General features: G+C 37.8%; 1 protein-coding gene and 1 long non-coding RNA gene across 4 annotated transcripts; one reads left to right on the plus strand and one right to left on the minus strand.

Annotated features, from left to right (window-relative positions):
- Positions 1 to 2,670: 2,670 nt before the first annotated feature.
- On the minus strand, positions 2,671 to 8,589 carry LOC124628725 (uncharacterized). Of its 2 annotated transcripts, none has more exons than XR_006983362.2 (4): positions 8,384 to 8,589; positions 6,300 to 6,422; positions 5,843 to 5,937; positions 2,671 to 2,856 (listed from the first exon to the last, which is right to left on the minus strand). It is a non-coding gene; the product is annotated as an uncharacterized LOC124628725 (long non-coding RNA). The 2 variants fall into 2 exon arrangements; XR_006983363.2 differs by having other exon boundaries at positions 7,108 to 8,589.
- Positions 8,590 to 8,628: 39 nt separating this feature from the next.
- cbx2 (chromobox homolog 2 (Drosophila Pc class)) lies at positions 8,629 to 19,386 on the plus strand. 2 transcript variants are annotated; one of them, XM_017481907.3, is made up of 5 exons: positions 8,629 to 8,769; positions 8,921 to 8,964; positions 11,314 to 11,379; positions 16,590 to 16,659; positions 16,810 to 19,386. In XM_017481907.3, exons 1-5 carry the CDS (start codon positions 8,698 to 8,700, stop codon positions 18,112 to 18,114), a joined length of 1,557 nt encoding a protein of 518 aa, XP_017337396.1. In that variant the 5' UTR covers positions 8,629 to 8,697; the 3' UTR covers positions 18,115 to 19,386. The 2 variants fall into 2 exon arrangements, with proteins under 2 accessions (XP_017337396.1, XP_017337395.1); XM_017481906.3 differs by having other exon boundaries at positions 8,632 to 8,769; positions 16,807 to 19,386.
- Positions 19,387 to 22,041: the final 2,655 nt, after the last annotated feature.

Here is a 22,041-nt window from a genome sequence, read left to right on the forward strand (position 1 = left end):
TTATTTCCATAATGTTCAATTAAAACATTTCACTCTTTTGTTCAAAAAGATACCTACTAAATAAGGTAAATCATAATTTGCTCAAAAAAAAGGAACAACAAAAAAAAACACATCACGTAAACAGAAGAATAATGAGCAGAAAAGACATTTTTGCCGAGTCATTACCAGAAACACTATGTACCCTAGCTAAGAGTTTTGGGGCTACTGTAACCTAAACCTACATAATTATTCTTTCACGAAGACAATGAAAACAGATTCTTAACTTTTCCAACAAGTTTATAAAACTTGGACTCAAACTCTCTGGAACAGGAAGTGGTGGTGCCTCTGAAACCTTCTTGTCTCTTTCCCAATCAGATCCTGGATCCTGAAGATACAATTCTCCATATGAATCACACAAATAAAATAAAATGTTAAAACAAAAACTAACGAAAAAAATGCTCATCCAAGTTAAGAACTGAGCGAATTGATACATTTACAGAAATTATTTATGCTTATTGACGAGTGATGTCTACACAAATAGAAAACAAATGGATGCAAATTGTGCTTTGTTATCGCTCTTGATTTTATATATATAACCACTCAATGTGGTTTATTGATTTATTTGTTTATTTGAAAAGGGCAGTACAAAAAAACATGATTCCAGTTGAAATCTGCCAGTCCCAGTGGTTTAGGCATTAATATCTGTGTGTTGAGTTATTTTGAGGGGACGGCAAATTTACACTGTTACACAAGCTGTACACTCACTATTTTACATTGTAGCAGTGTGTCATTTCTTCAGTGTTGTCACATGAAAAGATATCATCAAATATTTACACAAATGTGAGGGGTGTACTCACTTTTGTGAGATACTGTATGTATTGCACAGAGAGTACAACATAAGTTAATTTCCATCTCGACTCCCTAGAAAGGCTTTTCTTTAAAAATAAATAAATAAATAGAAAAAAATGCTTATCATAAAACAAAACTTTTAGCTAAAGTGCATATCATTAGGGATACAACTAACGATTATTTTAATAATTGATTAGTTGGTCGTTTTTTGTTTTGTTTTGATTAATCGGATGGTGGACAAACTTTCTGTACCTTTTTTTATTTATTTAAAATAAAATCCACAAACAGTGTTACAAATATAAACTACAGACTAAAACTTTACACAACTGTTTGTCCAATTATATAAGACTGAAAAAACCTAATACACAGACACACACCAGAATATATATTTTTCATTTAGGACTGTAGTTTAATTCAGTGTACTAATTCAAGTATATAAACAGTAAACTGAAGAAAGTCATTGTCATTGACTCTGGGTGTCTGCTAAAGCAAGCGGCATCACATTACGTGCATGACATCATGCGCTGTCGACTAGGACGTGGCTTATACTTCCAGGTAGTAAAAAAACGCTAGTGTTTCTTTTGAGATAATATTACTTTTCTAAAATTCATACACTAGACGGTAAACAGTGCATAATGTAAGTGTATAGTACGTCATTTGGGACACAACTTTAGCATTTACTCTCCGAAGCGTGTTTTTGGAACACAAATAACGTAAAGAGTAAACGTGACTGACTAATCGATGAGATTCGTTAACAAAGATTTTCATAATCGATTATCATCAATTAGTTGTGGCAGCTCTACATCTCATTTATACATACATACAATATCGTTCATTTCAAACAAAGCGAGGAAACACCTGGAATTTGGGGAAGCAACTGGAAGACGGCCCTATATTATGTTTGTTTGAGACAGCTGGCATTGAGGCCATGACGTTATGCTCCATGTAATGTTAGTGATAGCCAGTTATTTGTTAACGATGCTAACACACTGCAGTGTTGCATCGTGTTGCACGTGTAGCCTCTACACATTTACAAGTTAATAAAATGACCACTTTATTAGTCTTTGTGAGACAGTGTTTGATAACTAAAATATCCCAATCTCTCTCTCTTTTTGCAAGTATCAGCAAGAGGAGGATGTCCTCCAGGAGTTTTTAATTAAAATTTTTAAACCACACCGTGGTATTGACTTTGGTATCGAGTATTGTGTACTTTTGGTGGTATCTGTACCGACTACTAGATTTTTGGTATCGTGACATCCCTATACTACACTGAATAATACTTAATAATAATAATTTAAAATAATGGGGGGGGGGGGGGGGGTGTCTGTTAGAAATAGTAATATAACAATAGTAATATATTTCTGACTTCATTCACTTTTTTGTGTTAGACCTTGAGGCTTTTATTTTGGCGGAAAACCGCAGGAAGACCTCCATTTATTAGGCAACATATAAGTGAATTTTTTAATTCACTTCTCAATCGGGTCAAATGCTGTAAATCTCTGCCCACAGAAATGTTTGAGGTTACGGCAACGTAAAACCAAAGTGAATCTGGTGCGTGTCTAAATGCAGGTTATAAGCGACTCAAACTCACAGCACAGACAGAGATGAATTTGTTGTGGAATGGCGTTTACTGTGAACAGAGACGCTCTAAAACACCGATGATCCATTCACACACACTCTGAGTGCAATAAGGTGACACGGCTTTACCGTCTCAAAAATCAAGGAGCGAAAATAAAATCTAAACCTGCTTCACAGTGTCGGTTCGGTTGAATTTTTAAGACCTTTGAAATTGATTTAATTTTCACATTTTAATTCAAATTAAGGCATAATTTTTACATTAAAGAATTTATCACTAATAGTTTATTAATGATGAATACAACGGATCATTGGGATACACTGTGTTAGTACCCCTAAGTGGGGTGTAATGTAACTTCCTACTATCCTTCCTTCCTTCCGTGGGTGGTTCAATCTGGAGATCAGAGGTGACCTCTCCATTCAGCAGCTTCATTCTCGCAGATGCCCAAGTTTCTGTTTGAAAAAGAGAACATCCATAAATATGGGCGAATCTTATTTCCACATCCTTTGTACTCTTATCTTATAGAATATATACATTGATAAGTGTAATCTATAAAGTAATATGTATAACCAACATTAAGGATTATTAAGATGAGAAGATAATACTTTATTAATCCAGAGATGGAGAAATTAGGGTGTCACAGCAGCAGTCAAAAAAAAAAAAAAAAAAAAGAATTAAAAGAGATAGTAATGAGAACAATACAGGGATATATAAAGAGTATATACAGGATGTATAAACATGTATAGACATAAGCACAAAACTCTATATACATTGTATCTCTCTCTCTCTCTCTCTCTCTCTCTCTCTCTCTCTATATATATATATATATATATATATATATATATATACATACATACATATACATATATATATATATACACACATTATATATATATATATATATATATATATATATATATATATATATATATATATATATATATATACATATACATATATACACATACATACACACACACACACACATACATACACACACCGCATATGTGCAATATTATATACATATTGCAGCTGTATGGTATAATCAGTGTAGACATAACAGCTTTGAAGCAGTGATGTGATATGTGAGCAGTGTAAAAAGTACAGTACTCATATGAAAACAGTGTAGCAGTGTATTTGTAGTGTAGTCAAAAGTCAAAAGTAAAGTAAAGTCAAGGGAGGGGGTGGCTAGGTGTTTTATAGCCTGATGGCTGTCGGCACAAAGGAACATCTGAAGCATTCCGTCTAGCACCTGGGGGGATGAGCCTGTAGCTGAAGGTGCTCTCCATCTGCCGCAGCTCAGCATACAGTGGATTTTGATTTACCTGATTTTGTTTCTTATTCTCTTCTCCACCACTGTCTACATAGTGTCCAGTTTGTGACCAACAACTGAGCTGTACTTCTTCACCAACTTGTTGAATTTGTCACCCTCCCTAGCCTTAATTCCACCTCTCCAGCATGTCACAGCAAAGAACAGGGCACTGGCTACAACAGACTGATAGAACATCTGCAGTAGCTTGCTGCTGCTCATGTCAAACAGCCTGAGCCTCCTTTAAAAGAACAGTCTTCTCTGTCCCTTCCGGTAGAGAGCTTCTGTGTTTTCTATTTTCTTCCCCTGGATGGTAATAGGTGTTGGGGGCTTTCTGTTTCGGTGGAAGTCCACTATCAGTTCTTTGGTCTTGCCGATGTTGAGCTGAAGGTGGTTATCCTCAGACCATCTGACAAAGCTCTCCACTAAGCCTCTGTACTCCTCCTCCATATCTTCAGGAGGAGTACAGAGGCATAGTGGAGAGCTTTGTCAGATGGTCTGAGGATAACCACCTTTTTATTACTTAGAAGCACAATCTAAAACCATAGAACACTTTTTAATCAGGTTATATTCCAACTGTATATTGAGATAAATTAATTCTGTCTTACTACACAGAAATTGTGTTTCTGTATCATCCTGCACAGCAATTAATTGGCATTAGACAGTCGCTGAGAATCGCTTTTTTAAGTAAACGACCTTGAGGCCCAATACTAATCAATGGGTTACTGTAGGCTAGGGCCTCAGGAAGGGAGGCAGATATCAGCTAGGACGGCAGATAAAAGCAGACAGAAGCTCATTGAAACATATGAAGGGAGTCTTGGTCAGAGAGAAACAAAAAACAAAGACTCTGTCTGAGTGAAACCTTGTTTTTTGATTGGTCTGTTTTTAATGAGAAAGGTAAAACCCAGCCTAAGATGAGTCCGCTGGGGCAAAAAGGTATAAAGAGGGTGTGAGTGTGTTGGCATGTTTTAGACATTCTACAGACTGTCTCACATTGTTGTTTCAATAAATTTTGATTATTTTTGGCATCTACAAACCCTGTCTCATAAGTTATTTAACTTAAGCGGGAAAGATTTTTTTTTCCCCACGCCAGTCTACACTGAACTGAATAGATTAGCTGGCTTCAATGGCATCATTATTAACGAGACTCAAATTACATTGTCTTTATTCTAGCAAAATGTGGAATTTGCAAATAAAATTAAAACACACACTTTACTCTCTTTTAAGCGGCGCACAGCATATCAGGCTTTCCCAACAGTTAATAATCATACAGTTAACAATACACAGATTAAATGTATGAGTACAGCTACACAAGACAAGGGAAGTCCAGCAAGAACACACAAATAAAAAGCGAATATGTGCACTTATATGTATGGTTAAATATGGTTTTAGTCAACATCAAAGTGCTGAATTTTTTTAAATCCTAAGTTTACATACGTAATAATGCTAAAACTATTTGTATTTTATTTAACTGTGTCTTCAGGTCTTAGCCAGCAAGCTCGCTTAACATCGACTGGAGACACATGAAAAACATTTTTTCTGAATTATACCTCTCAGAATTAACACACTGAGGCACGCAGCAATAAAGTGAAGAGCTGATTTAATGTATTTGGTAAGAAAACCTTCTCTGTTAAACGGCCAAAACGCTCATTCTGATGACAAACAACTTCTTAACAAGTCACATAAAACACTTCTCTCAGAAAGCGGCTCTGAACCGGCAGCAGTAACGCGCGCGCTCGTAGCCGCTGAGGTAAGACAGACAGCACCATCTTGTGTAACTAACCGACTGAACTTCAGCTAGCAGCAAGCTAGTGTTAACATGTTCACTGAGAACTTTTAAAAAGCATACAAAAATCAGCTATTTACAACTTCAGATAAAATGTGATTTAAAGCCAACAAATTTTCACTCAGCTCATGTTAGCTAAAATTGAAGCTGTGCTAAACTAAACTCTTCAGTAGTATACTAGCTACAATGCAAAATTTTTCCAGGAAATGAGTATCTTAGGGCTAACCACTAGTTAGCTGTCTTTTACCTTTAATCTTTGTAGCTGAAGCTCTGTTTAACGATTTAACTTAATTAAACTACACAACAGATTTATAACTGTGAAGATTAGGAGAAAAAACATTACTTGCTGTGAGCTGCTGCTCCTCCACTCCACAGATGGCGCTGTGAGAGAGAGAGAGAGAATGAACTCCAGCAGGAAAAAATGTTCAGTTGTTTTCCCTGTGGGGGAGGGGCAACACTCTCATTTACATAGACATTTACATGTATTTATTTAGCAAACGCTTTTATTCAAAGTTACTTACAAATGAGGAAATACAAGCAAAATGATATAACAAGCAGAGAACAAGTAATGCTAACATACAACATTTTACTTGAGTTCTAGAGGAGCAAATCTATCACTTTACAGGTTTATCTTTATTATTAAATGAATATCTAAGTCTGATGCTGGTTTTAACACTGAAAAAAAAAGCCAAGTTATTTCTTGAGGTATGATTTGATGTATTATTAATTATATTTTAAATCTTCTGTCACTCAGAAGTTCTAGTGAAATATATAAAATAACAAAAGTTATATTAACTCACCAGGCCATAGCAGCCTGGTTTTGATTTCTGGCAGGGGAACCCCAGACACTCGGGATTGCACTCAATGCCGGTCCCAAGCCCGGATAAAATGGGAGGGTTGCGTCAGGAAGGCAGGAAGGGTATCTAGCATTAAAAAAAAAAAAAAAAAAAACTATGCCAATCAAATATGTGGACCTATGATCCACTGTGTCAAACTGTAACGGGGCAGCTGAAAGAAGAACAACATATTAGCTTTTAGGGCCCAGGTAGAGCTGTATTATTTAAATTATACGTGAACATGCATATACAGTCCAATACCACGCAATATTGTGTTAATTCAAACCTACAAAATTAAGCAAATTTACAGATATACATAGATATAAATGAAAACAGACAAACCAAATTTTCCCCGGAAGACTTTATTAATGAGAATGAATAACTGGCTGTTGGAAAAATGCATGAACAACCATGCAGTTGGCAAGCAACTAATTCAATGTGCCACATATTTCATCTATTGTTCCCTAGAGCAATGAAATTATGCAAATGGAAACTGTCCTCAGAGTACGAAGCATGAACACATCATCGGGAATAAATAGCTGAATTTAGAAAAGATTTCCAAAAAAGATCACAAAATTGGGAATGTTATCTCGGTTACTATCAAACCGGCTAATTTTAGTATTTACAAACAGCAGTTAGCATAACTTTAGCTCACTGTGGGTAATTTTAGAATTTACACACAGTGGTTAGCGTATGTTAGCTAGCTTACCAGCAAACAGGAAGTCTTTAAAAATTAAGGTAAAGAATTTACGTTAAACGAAGTGTCACTAACCTGTGTGTATTCTGCAAAAGCGGTGGTATGCGTCATTTTAGCGAAAATAGTATTAACCGCCTCACATACATTACTTACAGCACTACCGTACACTAAAAATAGTGAAATTGGTATTAGTATAGAGATATTTTGAAACTTTAGTATTGCGACACTACCATAGATATGGAGTGTACTATGACATCACACCCAAATGATAGTCGTTAGCATGTTCGCCTCACACCTCCAGGGTTGGGGGTTCGATGTTTGATGGTTTGTGCATGTTCTCCCCGTTCTGCGGGGATTTCCTCCAGGTACTCCAGTCCCCCTCCATCCCCAGTCCATAGACATGCATGGTAGGCTGATTGGCATGCCCAAAGTGTCTGTAGTATATGAATGGGTGTCTGAATGTGTGTGATTGTGCCCTGCGATGGATTGGCACCCTGTCCAGGGTGTACCCCACCTTGTGTCCCATGCTCCCTGAGGTAGGCTCCAGGTTTCCCCGTGACCCTGAAGTATAAGCAGTATAGAAAATTGATGGATGGATGGACTGTATTTTTTAAAAAGCATGTCGCAATCTATATAGCAAAACACCAGTCACTAATGCTGAGCTAATACACCAATACACATATGGGTCATTCAAATTTTTAAAATTAATGGCTTATTCTGGGAACACTGGAAATGAGATGGGAATACACCCTTAATCGTAGGGCATAATGCGCGAACATATTCGTAAACCCTTCTACACTTTATCTTAGCAATTTCTTTTTCCAAGCCACCTACTGGCAAGTTTTAGGGCGGTGGGAGGAAACTGGAGAACCAAGAGGAAACACACGCAGACATTGTGAAAACATGAGAAACTCCACACAGACTGTAACCCAAGATCGGCAAAACGACTTAATAAGTAGGTTTAATGCCTTTTAAAATGATCAGTTTTTTTTTTTTTTTTTTTTTTTTGCCGATAGCTCTGCTGAACAAAACCCAACAAAAACCATCACTGAAATTCTAATGGTTTCCACTACACATACCATTACAAAACATCAGCTAACAATTAAAATCATTACCATTATTGGTCCTTAATGGTATCCACTACACATAACATACCAGCAATAGAAGGTAACAAATTATCACTAGAGACCCATAATGGACCATTACAGCTTCCATTAAAACCAATACATTTTGCATTAAAACCATTACAAATTCTAAATAATGAGATATTAAACCTCGGCAATTTTGTTTGTAATTTAATAAATTGGATTTGAATTTTATATTTATGTCATGTTACACTCCTTCTCCCTACTGTTTATAAACGACAGATGACCAAATCCAGTTTGTTTTCAGCATATGGTAAGCTGAAACGTTGTATTGTTCTTTTTATTCTAATTGATTCCTTGCAAATGATCCAGGAAGTGTGGAGCGACGAGCCATGACGTCAGCACCGACAGTGTCCGCGGAGGGCCAATATTTTCCGGGTTGTTTTGATTCATTCTTCGCCTTTTTCCCTCCCCCTCGTGGTTCCTTGTCTTTCAGTGGTAGTAGAGGAGGAGGAGGAGAAAGAGGTGGAGGAGGAGGAGGAGGAGGAGGAAAAAAGCTGCTGCTGCTGCTGTAGCAGACATGGAGGAGTTGAGCGCTGTAGGAGAGCAGGTTTTCGATGCCGAGTGCATTCTCAGTAAAAGACTACGAAAGGTAAGATTACACTTTACTTGATTTTTTTGTGTAATATTAGGTATTTGCGCGTTTGGGGATTGATATTGTTGCATTGTGTGACCTGTTTGAACGCGCGCGCGCGCGCGCGTGTGTGTGTGTGTGTGTGTGTGTGTGTGTGTGTGTTGCACAGGGAAAGTTGGAGTATCTGGTGAAGTGGAGAGGATGGTCGTCCAAGTAAGTCCCAATTTGAAACAATGAAAACAACAACAACGTGTGGCTTGTTGCTTCAGTGTAACAGTTCTGGTGCAACTCATCCTTGCGCAAAAAAGGGGGGAAATGTAACAATAATCCGGGATTAGTAACACATTTTTCCTCTTTGTGACACACGGTTGCGTTTGTTTTTCGTTACTGTTTCAACTCTTTCACTCTTTTGTTTTAAGATTAGCCTGAGCGTTATAGCATTTCAGGTTTAGATTATTGACACTGTCGGACAAACTTTATATCTAGCTATATGTATATGTATATATATATATATATATATATATATATATATATATATATATATATATATATATTAGTGTGTGTGTGTGTGTGTGTGTGTGTGTGTGTGTGTGTATTATCAGATTTTAAATATTTTTCTCAGTAGCATTGTCTTTAATCTCTGTGTGTTTAATGTTAGTGTTAATGTAGTTTTCATATCCATCCATCCATCATACAGGGGTGTACATATTTACTCTCCGGGTAACAGTCTTACAACAATATATATATTAACATCCGTCGTCTTTTGTTTTCAACCGCTTTTGGCCCTGTGCCGTCTTTCATAAGCAACTGCAGCTGCCCTTTTACACACACACACACACACACACACACACACACACACACACACAGAGAGAGTTCACCGTTTCCCTTATAATAGTCCCTCATCCATACTCTCTGTTGCTTTCTTTGTTGTTCCTCTTATTCTTTCTAATCTGTTTTATTGCCATACTTCCTATCACTACATTCTCCCTTCTGTAATAATAATAATAATAATAATAATAGTACTATGTTCCTAAAGTTCTGCGTAAAGAAAATAGCCATAAGTTAATAAGCACGTAATAGAAAGTCTAAAAATATATATATATATCTGTATTCTATTGTTTGTCTTAATAGTCTATAAAATAAATGTATATCTAGCACCTTAATATAAATGTAAACCAAAAATATCATAGAAAATGCAGTAAACTTTATTATTAATGTTAATTAATTAACATACTAACACAAATATAAAAAACAAAGATGCAAGAAAAAATTAAATCTATATTAAAAAAAGCAAAGAATAACAAACAAAGAAGAAGCATAAAAACAAAACTGCGATATAAATTAAATATAACTATAAATAAATAATTCTACAATGATTAATAAATAAGTAAGCAAGATAAAATAGTAATAACAAAAAGGGCAAAGCAGAGAATCATACCTCCTGGCAGGGAATCAAAATTATATATATATATATATATATATGAATACGTCTATTTGTTTCTCTTGTCGTTTTTTAGTCTTTTCCTATCTCCCTGTTTTCTAAAATTTTGTCTTTTATTTACTGTCTCTTTCTCTCTCTTATTTTTCCTTAATTTCTATATCTCTGTGACATCACCTTTCTCTGTTTGACTCTGTCTTTCTCCTTCCGTTTATATCTGTTCTTTTTCTTTATCTGTTATCTTCTTAAATCAATTTTCTGTTAGTCTTTTTTTATATTCTGTTTGATTTGTTTGATTTTGTGTTTATTCTCGCACGCTCTCTCTCCCTCCCTCCCTCCCTCCCTCCCTCCCTCCCTCCCTCCCTCCCTCTATTGTCACTCTTTAATCCTAGGCAGTGGGTATTTTATCTGTCAATCACACTCAGTTTTTTCCCCAACGCTCCATCTGCTTCCACTTGCTTGGTGGCTATTGATTATTTTAATCACTTGCTTTTAATGTGCGTGTCCTCCTTTGTGCTGCTCGAGAGCCGATTTCACTCTCTCACTCTTTTGCGCAAATCTCTTGTGCTGTAATTAAAAAGATAAATAACAGTGGCTTTGTTTGTTGAAAAGTAAATACTTTCCCGAACGTTGAAACATTTTTTTTTATTGGAGAAGAGGTGAAGAGTCTGATTATGAGGTGATTAAGGAATAATTAATGATAAAGTATGTGGTTTACGTGTTTCGAAAAATTTCTTCATTTTTCATGCTGGTTGTGTTGTGTGAAAGTGCATTGCTGTAATTTTGTAAAAATGTTTTTCTTCCAGAACGTGACACTTGTTATTTATGTGGAGCCATTTTATTTCTTTCTACTATTGCATGTTTATTTCTTTCTTTTTTTCTTTCTTACATCCTTTTTTCTTACTTTTCTATGTATCTCTCTCTCTCTATCTCCCCCTTCCTTTCTGTCTCTGTGACAGTGCATGTGTGTGTTGTTCATTAACATTGTTTAAGATCTGTTTAAGATCCTGATAAACTCTGCTTTGTGTAATAAAACTCATGGCATGGAGTTTGGATGATGGGGTTGTGTGTGTGTGCACATGGAATTGAATAACAGCTCTAATTTGTGTTTTTTGTGTTTTCAGGCACAATAGCTGGGAGCCTCAGGAGAATCTGCTGGACCCGAGACTGCTGGCTGCGTTTAATAAGAGGTGAGGGGGGTCGGGGCTCGCCGAGGAGAACGCTCCTCCTGCTTTGAATGTAAACAATACAGGCTGAAACGCTCCAGCGGGCGTGAGTGCTGAACCGTTTGTATTCTTTCACCTCTGTGGACATGCAGATAAGGCTTTAGTGGTGCCAGTGGGGCTCGTTTACAGAGACATTACACAAACGAATCACAAACTGTTGCTTTATTTCTTTTTAGGTAGACTCAACTTTGATTATGAAAAAGACTCCATAGCAAAATAAATAAATAGCAGCAGTTTAATCGTGACGAAAATGTCTAGAGAGCTCCTGTAGAGTGCCATAGAGCAGCAATTAACGGTGTGGGATGAGGAAATAAAGTTACTCCATGATCTGTGCTAATTTTGATAAGTTTGAGGTGCTTATGCATTTTTAACAGATGTCAGACAGCAGGGTAAGCAGTGATGCAGGAATTTGATATCTAATCTTTTCAGGCATGACCAAGCACCAACCAATCTCACCATATTAATGTTGGCATACATTCGGGGTGTAAACCACAAGTTTCATGATGATACAAACTAATATCAATTCTTTTAACTAGCGATACGATATTTGCTGATACCCCAATGTCTGCCACTCTGCGATTTCGTGTTGAATGATTCAGAGGCCTGCGATCCACATTAAACAATGTGTCTATTTCACACAATAAGTAAAGTTCACCGAGGCAAACAAAATATTTTTTGAAACCTGTATTTAACTTTTTGCCACTAAGAAATGCTACATATTTTATTGCAAATAAGGATGAACTTTGACGGGCATCACGTCCGGACGTGGTTGGAATTAGAATGTCCTAAATAAAGGTCCGTCTTTAAAAATTATTCATTCCTCGATGTTCACGCATTGCAACGGTACATCGGATTGTTGATTATTTGTCGATACATTGATCTATATCGATGGATCGTTACACCCCTACCGCATGTATAATAATCTGGTGTCGGTCCGTACAGATTTTGCTGAGTGTTTTTTGCGATTGTTGCAGGCAAAAATACTTGATTGTGCTGCGGGTTTTTTCAAAATTATGCTTTTTTTGCAGAAAGCTACTTGAATTGATGATATTGCATGAAATTTTTCTGCACGGTCTTTCACAGTGATGTTTGTTTCTAAATATAGCTAACTGTTAGCTGTACTCATGTTCGACGCACGTGAATCTAATTTGGCTGAATTAGGGATGCCACCATTCCAAAAATCTAGTAGTCGATACCGATACCTCCAAAATTACACGATATTTGATACCAAAGTCGATACCACGGTGTGGCGCACACACACACACACCTTATACTCTGAATGCAAGCATTAGTTTAAATTCACTGATATGGTGGCAGGCCAAAAATATTTTTTTTAAAAGCATGAACATGTGAATAATTATTAGTGATATTAGTCTACATGTTGCTGACAGGTCAAGGGCTGAATGGTGATGCATGGTGGTCCATTAGGAGGTAGTTTATAACACTGCAATGTGATGGCTTCATTAACAAATAACTGGTTATCACAAACATTACGTGGAGCATAAGGTTAGCTGGTTTCACAGAACAACAATGCCAGCTGCCTCAAACAAACATAATATAGACCCGTCTTTCAGGTGCTTCGCCAAAGTCGAGGTGTTTCCTCGCTTTGTTTGAAATGAACGATAGTATCGGTTGCACACCGGCTTCACAGCATCAATTATATGTTTGTTGTCATCCACCTCAAATGCGAGGAATTTCCATTTTTGACTCGTACCACCTTACCTCTCAACGAGTTGGGGCAGAACTTTATTTACATTTGTTAATTTTGTAGACTCTTTTATCCAAAGCGACTTACAAATGAGAAAATACAAGCAAACGATATCAAGCAGAGAACAATACAAGTAGTGTTACCATACAAGATCTATTAATAGACTTCCAGAAGAAGCAAAGTGCACATAGTAGAGGTGTAAGTGCCAGAGTAAGTTTTTCTTTCTTTATATATTTTTTTATAGTTTGATAAGGTGTTCATGGAAGAGGTGGGTCTTTAGCTGTTTCTTGAAGATAGTGATAGGTTCTGCGGTCCGGATTGAGGTTGGAAGTTCATTCCACCACTGAGGAACAGTTATTTTGAAGGTTCTTGAAAGGGACCTTGAGCCACGCTGAGTAGGCACTACTAAGTGTTAGTTGTTGATTGATCGCAGATTGTGTGAGGGAACGTAAGCCTTCAGGAGAGAGTTGAGGTAGGAGGGTGCTGTTCCAGACAATATTTTGTAGGTGAGCATCAAGGCCTTGAATTTGATGCGGGCAGCTACAGGAAGCCAGTAGAGGGAGATGAAGAGTTGATGTTGTACTGGATGAACCTACAGGACTGTGCAGTTGTTGAGATGTGGTCTGTAAAGGTCAAGCTGTCATCAAGAATCACCCCAAGGTTCCTGGCCGTCCTGGTTGGCTTGAGTGTGGATGAGCCGAGCTGTACAGTGAGGTTGCGGTTGATTGAGGGACAGGCTGGGATGACGAGAAGCTCAGATTTTGCCAGGTTGAGCTTAAGGTGGTGTTCCTTCATCCAGACCGAGATGTCTGACAGGCAAGCAGAGATTTGTGCAGAGACGGATGGATCATCAGGCTGGAAGGACAAATAGAGCTGGGTGTTGTCAGCATAGCAGTGGTATGAGAAGCCATGAGACTCAATCACCTGCCCGAGAGATGTAGTGTAGATAGAAAAGAGCAGTGGACCCAGAACTGACCCCTGTGGAATGCCAGTTGTGAGTTGCTAAGTTTCAGAAATGCCTCCCCTCCACCATACCTTGAAGGATCTGTCTGAGACATAGGATTCCACCCAGGCTGGAGAGAGTTGACAGGGGGATCTGATGATTCAGTGTCAAAAGCAGCAGAGAGGTCGAGTAGGATGAGGACAGATGATCTAGAGGTTGCTCTTGCTAGTCGTAAGGCTTCAGTGATGGAAAGCAGAGCAGTCTCTGTGGAGTAATTGCTCTTGAAGCCAGACTGCTTGGTGTCCAGGAGGTTGTTCTGTGTGAGAAAATTGGAGAGTTGATTATAAACTGCTCTTTCAAGGGTTTTGGAAAGAAAAGGGAGGAGGGAAGCAGGTCTTTAGTTGTCATTACCAAAGGTACCTACGCTATTGCGGAAAAACAGGTACCCGTCACGTTTTAAGAATGTTGGTGCCGACTTGGTACCGAAGTACCAGTTCTCGTGACATCCCTACGCTGAATGCATGTTGTGATGACGTGATACGCCGCGTCCCAAATCCGCGGTAATTTAGAAGAATTGCAAGCTCCTGTGAATATTGTGGTGTTTCCTTGATTGTGTTAATTTCTGCAATCACAAAATCCTGGAGAGACTGATGTATGCTATGTTAACCGCCCACAAATAAACATTTGGAACGGTCGTAAAATATTTCAGGGAGATTCAGTCCTGAACCTCTGCTTTATAGGGCTCGTTCTGGAAACTCTGGAAAGTCACAGGAAATAAACACCTGCACTGTCCTTGAAAAAACAATCAAATCAAATAAAAATGGTCTTCAAAAGGGTCTTTAAAAAGACCTTGACATGTTTACATACTAAGAGTAAAAACTATTAAATGTGATGAATTATTCTTAGCTCATGCTAATACGTGGGCTGATGTTTTCAGTCAGGAAATGTTTCCAGACACTGGTGGTGACTGCATTGAGAGATTTCACTTCCCACTTCATGGGACACACCGACACTGTGGTCGTTGCAACTAGATTTCAACGTAATACAGTTTTAAATGTTTATATAATTGGTGAATATTCATTCAATGGAGTACTTTCGTTTTAGTCCTGGGTGAGTTAAGACAATTTGAAGCTTGTTAAAATGTACAAATCCTGACTTAAAGCATTAACTTAATGGGTTTTTTCTCTACCTCATAAAATAGTTAAGTGAAATGACATTTTTTTGGTAAATTCTGTTTATCTCAGTGTTGTAATTAATTTGCATAATATCTGACTCTTTTTATATATATATATATATATATATATATATATATATATATATATATATATATATATATATATATATATATATATATATATATATATATATAATATTATACTATACTATACTATACTATAATGGATGATCAGAAATGCTCATTTGTTGCATCTCTAGACTGGTTTAAAAAAAAAAAAAGAGCGACAAAAAAAGAGAAAAGCCGGTCTGTCAAAATAACGTTTCTGCAACGAGGCCTCAGCAAGGGAGGAAGTGTGGAGGCGATGGTTTTAACTTAAAAAAAAAAAAAAAACAGGAACTAGATTTCACAACGCGAGTTTGTGGCACAATGAAGATGGGGATTTTTTTCTTGATCAAAGAAAAATCTGTGTGACAAAATAACATGTTAAGCACATGCTGATCTGACATCAGACATTTAGAAATGGATTGAAAATTAGATTTCTTTGTATTTTTGAGAAAATGCATCAGTTCAGTTTTAATCTTAGGCAAATTTGGAGTGAATATTTTTTTTATGGAGGGAAATAATTAAGGATGCGTCCACACCTATCTGTTGGTTACATCCAAATCAGAGGAGGGGGGGGTTGTGTGAGGAGTGTATGAGGCTAAAACCATACTCCTAAAACTCTTATTTCACTGGTCAGAAATATGGCGAAATAATGAAGAATGTTAAACAAACCCGTATTGAGTGTACGTAAAAAAATCTCCTGACTGGAAATCTCTGAGCTGGCAGGAAAGAAATAGTTAAATAAGTAGAATATAAAACATCAAAAAAAATTTATGTGTCCTGTCCAGAGTTGTTTTTTTTTTTTTTTTTTTATCTAAATCTCCAGAACACATGGCATTTCTGCAGCATTTCTGCAGTTGTTTTTTGGCTCAGTTTAACAGCTCATATCTACAGAAAATTGCTGCAATCCAAAACACATGGCATATTTGATTCGCTTTCTACAGTTGAGTAAATTCAGTGTCAAATCTCTTTCTTAGTAGGGATCATAACTCACCCGGAAGCGGGGCGTAAAAAAAAGCTATAGTCCTTTTGGTAGCACAGTTAAAGATACACTTTTTCAAGGGGTACTCTTTGGCAAACTGTCTGGAACACTAAACAAAATGACTTCTTGTGTTTTATCTTAATTAGTTCAACTTCAGTTCCTTCATTATTGAGAGAGGTGCTTGTCAACCGTGTTATTTCTTTCAACGTTGATGACTGTTTTGTGCTGGCATTTCTGACTTTTGCTATTCTGTTATGTCCAGGGAGCAAGAAAGAGAGCTGCTGATTCGGAAACGAGGAAAACGGCCACGTGGAAGACCTCGGAAAATCATGGTGAGGACCTCATATTAGATATGAATGCAACACTGTAGCTCGCCATTCAGTGTGCCAGGAGAACATGGCAGTGCATGCATCGCAGGGCTTGAAACATTATTTTTATCCACTACTAAGTGATTTTCTTTTCACCCTTTGTCACTTCAGCAGGAACCGGTTCAGCCAGTCTCGAAGTCAAGCAGCTCCTCATCATCTTCATCTTCCTCTGATTCGTCATCATCATCATCATCTTCTTCATCCTCCTCATCCTCTTCATCTGAGGATGATGATGATGACCAGGATGACAATGACAGAAAGGCAAAGCCAGGCCCTCGAGTGCGGGAGCTGCACCCTGTCCCGCAGAAGAAGGCTCAGATCGTGCTGGCCAAACCGGATCCTCCAAAGAAAAAGAAGCGAGGCAGGAAGCCTCTTGCTCCAGAGTTGAGGGCCTTGAAGCAGAATCAGGCCAAAAATGCACGCAAAGTCATGAAGCCACCGCTAAAAGACTCTCTCTCAGACCTGCGTAGCAACATTAAGAAACCACTGATGCCTGCCAGTTTCACCTACACAGGCCTGAATCGAGCAGCCAACAGGGAGACGATAGCCGTGCAGAACCGAGGATCTTTTAACGCCAATGAATCTCCAAAGAACACCCTGGGATCCATGCAGTCCCAAGGGAAACCTGTCACAGAGTTTAAGCTTTCTGTCTCAGACATGGGTAATGGGGGAGGCCTGGATTTAAAAAACTCATCCTCTAAGTCTCCAGGAGTGGCTTCTCTGAGTTTGCACAATTCAAAACTTACCAACAGTACCAATGGACAGGCAGCAGGGGGAGCTCCTAATTGGATGAAAAAACAGGAAACTCCAGCTTTGCAGCGACCAGTGAACATAAAACCATCTGTATCCCCTCTCTCCTCAATGAAAATCCCCGGTACTCAGGTCTCCAGCTTGTCTGGTGTCAACAAAACACAACTGGGTGTCAGTGCCTCTCCAAAAGATGTTACCAGCCTTAGGGATTCTGGGAACATAGTGAAAAAAGGTCCAGTGCAGGAAAAAAGTGCTCTGGCAGAAGGAGGGATTATGGGTCGTGCAGGATCCCGTGATATCAGCACACCAGCAGGGGTAGAAAAAGTGAAAATGGAGGATCCATTGGACAGATTGGGGAAAGTGACCCCGGGAAGGCAGCGGAAAGTACCGACATTTACTGGTTCTAAAGATGGTGGCAAAATGACAAAACCGCTAAGCGAGATGAGCACGGGTGAGGAGGGAAGCAGCTCAGAATCCGAGCAGGAGTTACCATTCACTGGGAAAAGGCAGGAGTTGTCATTGGAAGTGCAGTCGGAGTGCAAGGACTGGAGGCCAACACGAAGCCTCATCGAACATGTTTTCGTTACCGATGTCACTGCTAATCTCGTCACTGTAACTGTGAAAGAATCTCCCACTAGCGTGGGTTTCTTTAGCATCCGGAATTACTAAGAGAATTGGAGAAAAGATAGTTTATGTATCTATTGATATCGGGTATCTTAGCAAAGTTTCGTAGATCACAGTTTCTTGTTACAACCACCGAGTCCGTTCTGGAAGCTGCTTCTTCAAGAAGAAGAGGATACCTGAGACAGGGCTATGAAGGAGTGAAGAAAGCATGTAAACCAGTTGGTGCTTTGAAGTGACTCAGTTTTCAACATTTGAGGTTTTTTATTCCTACTTAAAGTTGAACTCCGATTCAGGTGCTTAGCCATTTGGTGCTTTTTTTCATTAAACAACCACAGTGTCTTATAGTAAGACTGGAAATTCTGGAAACTTCTGGAAGCCTGGAAAATGATAAAACCTGAGACTTGGCTTTTACACTAGGACTGAACCATTTGGTGCTCGGCGGTTAGGAAACATTTTCTGGATTTTAAATTCGGAGCTTCTGGTTTTCAATTTTTTTGTTGTTGTTGTTGAATTTCCCTGATTTATCACTTAAGTCAGTGGTTCTTAAAGTGGAGTCTGGGAGCCCCCTTGGGCCCGTGAAGCATACCCACAATTTAGTTTTTTCACAATTTGTTATTGTGGAGGAATTCATTATTCACCCTCACTGATGTTGTAATATGCATCATTGCAGTCTTGAAGGTTCAGGAATAAAAAGCCCCAGTAAATATCCAGAGTAATACTTTAGATAATTAAATAACGAGTATAATATTTTAAATTGGTTTATGTTCATAAAATTAATCGGTAATGTGAAGTTTATTATAAAATTAAAGGGCTCCCTGGCTCCATAATGTTTGGGAACCACTGATCAGTAAGAATCCATACTGGAATATATGATACTCAGACAGGGCAAGGGGCTTTTTACATGCTATGGTCAGTTAATGGGGGGAAAAAAGTGGAAGAAAACATGACCTACAGTTCTCAGTGTTTTCAGAAGTGTAAAACTACAAAAGGAAGAAAATTTATCCAAAGTTCTTCTTGTTTGTTTTTATCTGAACCCTTCTGGTCTTTTTTATATTTTTATTTTTATTTAAATGGCCAATTTTTTTTAGAGATGTGAACTTTTTTTGCCTTATTATAATCAGCAGCGTAGAACACATGGCCTTCTCTCTGATAGAACACATTTCCATCTTTATTTATTATTTCGTACTATCTTTATTATTTTTTTAGATCATATGCAAACAAAAAGGTTGTTTTGTTAAAAAAAAATGCTGGCGACTCATTTTAAATCAAACCTTTTGAATTAAACTTGGGCGTGAGCTTCAATGTGGATATGTTAAATATGCATCTGTTATTCTTCACAAAAGTAATCCCATCTACTGTACACCATACGAGCAGCAAACTGCACACTCATAGTTTTTGTGTGGGGGGGTGACGGGATCCCAGTGTCGATTCACACCAGTATTTCCAGCCCATGACCCATGAGTGGACCGTTTTAATTGAAATGTTGATTTTATATAATATAATATAATATAATATAATATAGTATAATATAATATAGTATAATATAATAATACAGTACTAATTTCTGATATGACAAAATCTTACTCAATAGAAACCTAGTCTAGTTTTGTGTCAATGAAAAGTTAGCACCAATGTTTGCACCATATAATTAACCTGGGACAAATGGACCCATTTAAAATTTTCACTTAATGTGGAACCATACTCATGTTTTGTTTTTCAACATGAAACTTTCGGTGATTGTCTCATTTTCTCTGCAAAAGAGGACAAATTGACTTTTGTTCTCATACGTTATAGTATATTTCATTACATTACACCAGTTATGTTCTGGTCATCTTGACCCAGGGGAAGGAAACAAATCGCAAATAGTGGTGATGCACACTAAAATTAAAAAGTATGTGGACACATCACCATCACACCCATATGTGGTTCTTCCCCAAACTGTGACTACAACGTTTGAAGCACACAATTGTATAAAATGTCGCTGTATGCTATAGCATTATAATTTCCCTTCACTGGAACTAAGAGGCCCAAACATTTTCCAGCATGACGACGCCCCTGTGTAGAAAGCGAGCTCCCTGAAGACGTGGTGTGTGAAGGTTGGAAGAAGGTGGAAGAACTCGAGTCCTGCACAGAGCCCTGACCTCAACCCCACTGAACACTTTTGGGATGAACTGGAACTGGAGTCTCCTCACCAAACATCAGCGCCTGACCTCAACCTCACTAATGCTCTTGTAGCTGAATGATCACAAATCCCCACAGCCACGCCCCAAAATCTAGTAGAAAGCCTTCCCAAAAGAATGGAACGCGTTATAACACCAAAGGGGGAATAAATCTGGAACGAGATGTTTAGCAAGCACATATATGTGTGATAGTCAGGTGTGTACATACTTTTTGGCCTATAAGACAAATTCGCTCTGTTCTTCAATCATTCGTGCTGGGAAAAGCATCTGCACGCATGGGAAGGTTTTTTGTTGCAGCTAAAAATTGCTGCAAATTTTTTAAAATGCAATGCAACTTGCTGAGTTTGTTTTTTGTTTTGTTTTTTTTGCTGAAAGCTACTTGAATTGGCCTTTCACAATGATGTTTGTTGGTAAATGAGACCTTTTAGCTGTATTCATGTTCAACGGATGTGAATCAAAGAATGTGCATTGTCATGACGTCTTGGCCCAGATCTGCAGTAATTTTGTAAATTGCAACCTCCTTCGAATATTGTGTAGTTTGCTTGACTTTGTGTTAATTTCTGCGGTCGCAAAATCGCTAATTCCTGGAAGGACTGTCTTTCTGTCTTGTCTACTCCAAACAGAGCACAGAAGGTTTAAACCATAGTCCCCCCTTTTGGAGACAGCATGCAGTTCAACAGATAACGAAAAGTTGTTTTTGTTGGGGTTCCTTTTTTTTTTTTTTTTTAAATGCAAAGATTTGAAAGAACAACCAGTACACAATATCTACTTTTCTTGTCAAGGAACCATGAGTATTGTGTCACGGACAACACTGAAGTAAAGAATAAATGCTACAATCAAGTTAGCATCTGTGCCACAGAACACTATAGTCTACAGCTAATCCAGGTTTCTCACAGCACTATCGAATTCTGGATTTTGACTGGTGTTGATTAATTCTCTATGCCAGCAGCTCTAAATCAGATTCATATTAATGTGCTCGTTCTAATATGTTATCATTTCTATAGTAACAGCTCATTCACAAGGGCTTGTACAGCAGATGCTCCACACATTCTTATAGTTTTCTGTGTGGAGACGTTTGTTTAATGTTCGTGGAAGGAGTCTCCAGTGCCAGCACTTTGTAAACAGAGGTAAAGCTGACTTTTAAGTTTTCCGTCATATTCAGGACAGAGGAGTTTACGCTTTGTAGTATCAATTAACATGACAAGCTGGGCTTTTTTTGTTGTTTTGTTGTCTTATTACAGTTTTTTATGATTGCTATGACTATTCTTTTAACAATTTTTCTGAACTCTTAACACACCTACAATACACACAACTGGCAACACAGTTAATTTCACGCTCAAAATCATACTGTAAACTAAACTCCAACACTAAATACACTAATACAATAAACTATGTCTACCAAAACAATAACACACTTTCTCTTCCAACAGAACATTTAGTCAATCATAGCACAATGTCATAAAAACACTAACATCAGATGGAATTACAGAAACTGCATTATTTTACATGTGTCAAGTCTGCACTTATACAGTACACTGTATATTGTATTGATCATAGATTGTGCTTTGCACTGCAGTTTTCTTTTGAAGCCTCTCTACATTTTGGTTTTGTTGGGTTTAGAATTTCGCATTTTGTTTCTTTTACTGCAGAAATTCAATGTAAAAAATGAATGACCCAATCTCAGAGTAGCTTTATAGAATGTAGGGTTTATGAAAAAATAGAAGCCAGAGACAGAATTGCTGCAGTAAAGGCTCTATTTGCAATAGGACATTACTGCAAGATAACAAAAATA

This window comes from Ictalurus punctatus, chromosome 12, assembly GCF_001660625.3.
Source record: "Ictalurus punctatus breed USDA103 chromosome 12, Coco_2.0, whole genome shotgun sequence".
Taxonomy (NCBI): domain Eukaryota; kingdom Metazoa; phylum Chordata; class Actinopteri; order Siluriformes; family Ictaluridae; genus Ictalurus; species Ictalurus punctatus.